At 55.8% G+C, this 7244-nt stretch overlaps 1 protein-coding gene across 1 annotated transcript in view; it reads right to left on the bottom strand.

The window, feature by feature from the left end:
- Il12rb2 (interleukin 12 receptor subunit beta 2) overlaps nt 1–7244 on the bottom strand; it is a 46625-nt gene that overhangs the window by 19205 nt on the left and 20176 nt on the right. The window contains exons 5-8 of the mRNA XM_033758303.1: nt 7077–7227; nt 2327–2441; nt 1982–2163; nt 511–653 (exon numbers count right to left, since the gene is read on the bottom strand). Coding sequence (XP_033614194.1) covers nt 511–653; nt 1982–2163; nt 2327–2441; nt 7077–7227 — 591 coding nt within the window. The remainder of the gene's footprint in view (nt 1–510; nt 654–1981; nt 2164–2326; nt 2442–7076; nt 7228–7244) is intronic.

Below are 7244 nucleotides of genomic sequence, written 5' to 3'. Positions count from 1 at the left end.
ATTTTTTTTTTTTTTTTTTTTTTTTTTTGGTGGTACCAGGGATCAAACTCGGGACCTTCTGCTTGCAAAGCAGGCCGCAGAACCAATGAGCTAAATCCCTGTCCTCAAAATTAATTCTTTACTAAAATAAACTGCAGGAAATTAATATTGGTTTATAACAGCCAATGGCTTAAACATTGTCAGAATTGGAGCTCGAGATATTCTTAGTGGACAGAAGTACACATGACTTTCTAATAAATCCCAAGTGTGTACTCACAGGCCAAATATTCTTTTTTATTTGTTCTGTTTTGGTTTGGTGTTTGAGGCAGGGTCTCACTGTGCAGCCCAGGCTGGCTTTGAACTCAGTGATCCTCCTGCCTCAGCCTCCTGAGTGCTGGGATGACAGGTGTGCACCTCCATGTCCAACTCTGGCCAAATATTCTTAAACTCCACATTCTGCTTCTCCAGCAAGCAGTGGTCTGTGTCTCGGTCCTGAAGACTCTCGAGTGCCCCTCCCTCAAAGGCCCTTACCATCGTCCAGGACCTGCTGTCAATGGGCCGGTACCGGAGCTGGTTGAGCAGCACCCAGGCCTCGTCAGTCCACTGGAGGGTACTGTGGCTGCTGGACCCATTCGGGAACTGGACTCTGAGGTCACGCGGAGGAAGCGGCTTCGCTAGGACCCAGGACAGAGGGAAGAGTGCGATTCAGGCTGGAGCTCAGAAACTGCTGAAGACCAGCTTCAGCTGTCACAGACAGCTGGCCTCGGAGCACCCTCTCAGCCCGCACCTCTGTTCTGCTTCACCCAGTGACTTAAAGCAAACCAGTTGCAGACCCGGGAGGCCCAGTGGCCGGAAGGCAGAGCTGGGCAGGGGTGGCTGCTGGTGGACAGAGGGACTGTGGGGACACAGGCCAGGAGCAAGGGCTGAGAGCAGAGCAGCGCAGGCCAACTGCAGACTCAGGCAGGAGAGGGGTGAGGGGTGCGGTGGGGACAGCAAGAGACCGGGGTGAGGGCGGCCCATGCCACCTCGAGGGACAGAGTCTGGGGTGCCCAGAACACTGGCCTCTGATTCGAGGGGCCCAGTGGCCCAGGGTGTGGTGGAGTCCAGTGAATGTGAATGTTAAAAAATATCTATCACAGTCAAAGATGTCGCCATGAACCCCTCTCCAACCCTTCCTCTGTCATCCTGGCCGCTTCCCGCAGCCGCTCTGCACCTCTCTCCTGAGGGTCTCTCCTTTGCTGTCCCGAGGCCGCGACATCCTGACTCTTTCTAAACCTTTGCCTCTCCTGCTCACTGTGACCTGGGGAAGAGCAGGAAGTCACACGGTGCCAGGTCGGGTGACCGAGGTGGACGAGCACACAGTGTCGTGCTTTTCTGAGCTGCCTTTCTGCTGGGCAGCGCTCGGCAGCAGCAGTCACTGCATTTTAAAAAATCACACCTCCTAAAGACGCTCGAGAAAGAGCACGCCAGAGACGCTGCAGGAAGTGGCAAGGGCGGTCGGATGGGTGTGCCTGGGGCAGCAGGAGGATTTCCAGGGGGATTCGTGGCAGTGGGCTTTTACACAAAACATTTTAAAGAATCTAAACATTCACTGTATATTTTGGTCATGCCTTGCATTAGCTCAGGCACGCTGGGAGGGGTGTGGAGTATCCTCACGGCAAGATGCGCTCCTCACAGCACGAGACACTCCATTGATTTTGTCATGCATCTCTGGGCGCTGTAGCCACCAGTGAACCTTGGGTGAAGTCATGGGGAAAAGGACGCCTGGACCTTTGGGGCCTCAGTGAGCTTCCTGAACGACCCCCGGGGCCCTGCGCAGTCCCTGCTATCTTTGGCAGCCAGTGTGTTTGTGGGTGCGGAGCCCGGGGCGCCCACTTCTCAATGAGAGACGGAAGGGGCGCACCCCGCTGGGCTCCTGGGGTGGGCACCTCGCCTGCGTCAGAGCGACTCTGGTCTCCGTCCTTGCCCATCGAGGGACGCTGAGCTGCTGGGCCAAACGTACCTATGTCCAAGAACAAGAACGTGGTTGGAACCGAGGACACGTTTCCGAGGCGGTTTGCGACGCTAACCTCAGCTGTGAAATTGGACTCCAGGAGTTCGGGGCTGAGGCTGATTCCGAGGTCCAGGTGACGACAGTGATTCCTACACCGCTTCTGCCAAGTTAAATTTCTGGGTCCGTGAAGCCTGTGGACAAAAGACATGACTGGGTCTAGCGAGACACCCGTCCGCGTCCCCTTTGGGCCACACAGGAGCGACACATCCATCTCCAGCATCTCCTGCTGCTTCTCCGGCCGGCGCCCGGCCGTTCGCTAGGACCCCCGTGGCCACGACACAGCCCCTCACGCACCGCAGCATGTAAATGCGGCTCAGGTAGGTGGCTCGGCCTGGGTCCCAGGAGCAGGCCACGGTTCCGTGCTGTCCCTCTTGCACACAGGACACGTTTCGAGGGCGCTCTGGAGCAGCTGTAGGAAGAACCAGGGATATTTCGGTCAGATGGGCGTTATCTGCCAACAGAAGGGCGATCGTGCGCCTCCCCGGCCTCCGAACCCCAGGGACGACCAGGCCCCGCGGCATCAGCCTTGTCACCCAGACACGGGTTGGTATGCGCAAGTGCTCTCTGGGCACCACACACGCCCATGCTAAGCGAGCTCAGCCCCAGGGGGGACCCGCCCTGACCCGGGAGCCCCGGTGAAGATCAGGGCCCAACACGAGACGTCCTCGGGACTCTTGCTCCATCGCTCACCACGGCTGGATGGCACCACCCACCCTGGCCATAAGTGGAGGATTCCGGGTGGATTCTTTATAGATAGAGCCAGTGGGTCCTCCGTGGGCTGGGCACGGTGTTCCCTGTGCCAAGAGTAAGGGCTCAGGGCCAGCGCGGGCCTCTCTACTGCAAGGTGTATTTTTAAATGAAGCCGTTTCTAGTCACAGGTCGGATGAGCGCTAGGGTTTCTCAGAGGCTGGAAGAAATACTGGTACCCAGTCATCCTTTCACCCCAACACGGAGACCCATGGGTACACAGCTATTCCTGGGGAGAGAGCAAAGAGGAATCCCGCGGAAGCCCTGGATACCACCCCCGAGATGTGACTAACGGAGTGAGTGTCTTTTTCTTCGAGTCCTTGGAAGCTACTACAGATACAGGTACAGCAACTCCCATCCTGTGAGTGTGGACACATTAGCATCTCACAGCTTCGGTTCCACCTATATGATAGGCGTGACAATAGAGAGTCCACATGTTTCATTTCATACAATAAACTTAAAACAACAGACTTCTGCCAGGTGTCGAGGCGCATGCCTGTAACCCCAGCATTTCAGAGGCTGAGGCAGGAGGACTGCCTGGCCGCATAGTGAGTTCAAGGCCAGCCTGGACTACATAGTGAGACCCATCTAAAAAAAAGAGCAGACTTTTCCTTGTGTATATATACAAATATGCACATGCATGCAGCACATTTATAAACATGGGAGTGGTATACATGTGTCTGAACATACATGCACACACAATATAGAAACATGTAAATGTCTGTGGACATGCACACTGTTACATGTACAGTCTACATCTGTGTACCTGTCCTATCAGGACTGAAACAGAGTACCGTGTTTTCTGTTCTACGTGACTTTGTTGGTGTTGGAGTGAGCGACTAATGATCTTGTTCTGCCGTTTGTTTTGCTTCCTAATTATTAATGGAACGCCAAAGACCCAAGCCAGTTGCCTGAGTCGCTGGTCAGCACACGCAAACGCCCCAGGTGTGGAACCGTCCCGCCCACGTGAGGACCTCTCTCCCGAGCTCCGTGGCCTTTCCCTCTGGACAGGTTGCCCTTCCCCGGTACAGAGCCCATTCTGGGACCGCCACTCCCGGGGGCCAGATGTTCTCTCCACTTTCTCCCACGGCGGAGCTCTGGCTTCTTACGTGCTGCTTTCTTCTTTCCTGGCTGGCTTAGCTCCTTGTGCTGGTGGAGCACACCCTGCAGTAGCTCTCTTGGGAAAAGGGTGTGTGGGAGGAAATGTTTTGAGCACGGTTTAAAGTCTTTACTTCTCTGGCTGCATAAACCATTCCACCTTGGGAAGAGCTGTCACGCAGGTGCCAGAGAACCGTGCTTTGGTGCCCTTCTACATTTCAGGTTGCTGCTGCTCTCCATGGCCTGGAGCCAGTCAGGTTCTTGAATCAATGCATATGGTTTTCTCTTTGGAAGATTATGGGATCTCTGCTTTGTCTCTGCCATCCTGCGTTTTCATGAAGATGTGCTCACCGAAGCTCTGTTTTTGTCTGTTTTATCAGATTCTCAAAAGGCCACACTTTTGGGAGCTCCAGTCCCTCAGTTTTCGAAACTTCCCTGGAAAATTTCTCTGATTCCTCCCCTCTTTTCCTCTTTCTGAAAGTCCCTATTCGTCACAGGTTGGATTTTCCCCTAATTTTATGTTTCACCTGCTGTATTTGAAACTCTTGTTCTTTCTGCTCTACTTTCCAAAGCAAAACATCCTTGGAGTTTTTCGTTTCTACTTACCCTTTTTCAAATCCCGGGGCCGTTCCAGTTTTCTGAACACTTCCTTCCTGGAGCACCCCTTGGTTTTGTGCCTAATGGGGCATGGGGTGGCTCCCAACACTCCTTGGCTCCCCCACTCCGCCTCCCCCTTGGCTGTGTGCCTGTCCCGCTGCTTGTTTGGGTTTCTGTCCTTCGCATGTGACATCTGGCTTCCGAATTTACACATGCATGGAGGGCAGTAAACACTCTGTGGGAGTGAATCTGGGGACCCTGGGGGTTCCGGTTCCACTCCGGGGTTCCGTGCTGAGCTTTTCTGGCTCCTTCCTGGGCCCGGTGGTGTTTCCCACGGAGGCAGGGACTTTCCAGGCGTCTGGGAGTGCTGTGTGCGCACATCCTCGCAGCTGCTGTTTTCTGAGTGGCCCCGCTGAGCCCTGTCACCGGCTGTGGCCAGGGTGTTGGGGCGGGGTGGGACCTGGGACGTGGCTGGCGTCAAGTGTCCTGCTTTCAGTCCCACTGGAGCTACGCGGCATCCCCCACTTCCGAGTGTGTCGGGGAGGCCTGTGGTGCCCGGCGAGTCTCTGCTCGGCTTTCTCAGTGAGGGCCGGAGGCTGAGCCGGGGCACCCCTATCCGGCTCCGCTCCAGCCTCCCCACCCTCCTGTTCTCCCCAGTTTGTGCCTGTAGAATTTACGGGCTCCTTTCGGACAGAAAGGAAGCAACCCTGTGGGTCCAGCTGCTGTCCGCACCCAAGCCCCGCCTTGGATCCTGGAGCGGCTGGCACCTGCCTCCCACATCTGCCCCCCAGGCCGAGGCCTGTGCCTTCCACACCGGAAGTGAAGTCCTTGCCCAGCCAGAGTCTGGCGACCTCCACGTCCCCCAGCCCAGGACTCAGCTTTGCCAGAGGCCGTCTGTCTTGAGGACACCTGAGCCTCAGGACAAAGTCTCAAGGCAAAGAAAGGGACAAAGTCGCCTCCTCCTCTGACGGTTAAACAGTGTGGATGAAAAGACACTGTGAGCAGGGGCGCAGTTCTTACTGGTTTTAAAACCTGACTCAGTATGGGAAGCAAAGTTGGAGAAACAGCTGTCAGCAACATCAACAGCCAGACCTCATGTTGTACTGAAAACAGCCAAGCAAGAATCTCTTGTCTTTCATTCATCGCCTTGATTTCCTAAGTTGCTTGGGGACTGGTCTCCAAGGTTCAGCTTGTGCCTGGATTGTTCAATTTCTGCACAACTTGGATGAACTCTGGGCAGCGTGAGAAGGAGCCGGAAGGAAAGGCGTAAAGCTGCCTGCCTCTTCCTAGCTCTGAAAACCCAGCCCTACCAAAGCCAGGCTCTTTGAGATTGTGCAGTGCACAGCCTGGTACACTGAGCAGCACCCCCCAACCCCATACACACAGGTGCTGAGCTGGAGGCATTGTCTGAAACCAGAGTCCACTGGGTCTCTCCTTGGAACGCCTCGCCATGCTCAGAGCATTGTGCCGCTTCCAGCCCGCCCTTCTCAAAGGCTCTAAACCTGCTCAGAGGGGGCCGCGTGCATGCGTGGTTAGCGCTGAGGGCTCACAGATGCTAAATACGAGGTGGAAAGTGTCCCTGGGCACCTGGACCTGGCGCCACAGGGCTGCGATGCGAATAAAGCAGGCTCCCTCGGTCTGGTGACACTAAACTCAGCGGGAGAAACAGGCTGTTGTCCCGAGGGCTGGGGCGGAAGGGCCCACGGGCTTGAGCTATGTCCCCGAAGTGGCGCCCCTTGGAGGAGGCACAGCCACGCTCTTCATGCCGATGCCTGGCCTGGCATTGGGTCAGGTGCTTCGCATACTAAGGCTCGGGTCATCGCTCATGAGGTAGAAGTTACCATCTTCCTCACACAGCTGGGGAAACTGAGGCTCGGGGGAGTGTCCGCGGCCAGTAGAAGACTTGGTGTTCAAAACCCACACTCCTTCTTTTCTTTTCTTGGCTTTTTGAGACAGGGTCTCACTATGTAGCCCAGGCTGTTCTCTAACTCACTGTGCAGGCCAGGCTGGCCTCGAACCCCTGGAGAGCCTCCTGCCTCGGCCTCCCAAGCACTGTGATTATAACCGTTTGCCCCCATGTCTGGCTTCCCACAGTCACACAGCAGCCACCATCCCTGGAATCTTAGTCCTTCCCTCCCAGGGACTGCAGCCAGCAGTGTAGACGAGATCAGGCCCAGTGGGTAAATGCTGCCTGATGTGACATGGGGACCGTTGTTTTTTATTCCCCTGTTGTATTTTCACCTGCTCTTTTGAAGGATGTCCCTACGTGACAGCTACGGAAGTCCATCTTCCTAGTACTAGTGCTCAAAGACAAAGGGTAAAGCAGTCCTCCTGGCCAGAGAGAGGAGGAGGAGGGGTAGGGGCACGGGGAGAAGTGGGGGAGGCCAGGAGGAGGAGAAAGGAGAAGAAGCCGAGGGAGGGGAGGAAAGTCTCACCAAATAGGGCCCCAATTCTACTGATTTCTGGCTTTCCCGCATTCTCAAATGCTGTGAGATAAACCGGTGGTGGGAGAAGAAAGACTTCTCCCGTGTGCAGATTTCTGCTTCACACCCGGCAAAGCCAAGGGGTCCCAGTCGGTGGGGACCGCGGAAAGCGAGCTCACCGCCCACGGAGAGGTCCACGCCGCACACGCGGGATACGATGCCTCCGGAGGTGCAGGCCACTTTGCAGACAAACGTGACTGTGTCCTCGGGCAGGTCCGAGACTCGGAGGCTCAAGGCCCGACTCTCGCTGAAGCCGATTTCTGTGTGGCGCTGGTAGGGTGAGGCTG

The sequence above is a fragment of the Fukomys damarensis genome, unplaced genomic scaffold (genome assembly GCF_012274545.1).
Source record: "Fukomys damarensis isolate Sample0158 unplaced genomic scaffold, DMR_v1.0_HiC HiC_scaffold_33, whole genome shotgun sequence".
NCBI classification, from domain to species: Eukaryota; Metazoa; Chordata; class Mammalia; order Rodentia; family Bathyergidae; genus Fukomys; species Fukomys damarensis.
This window is presented reverse-complemented; position numbering and strand designations above follow the sequence as displayed.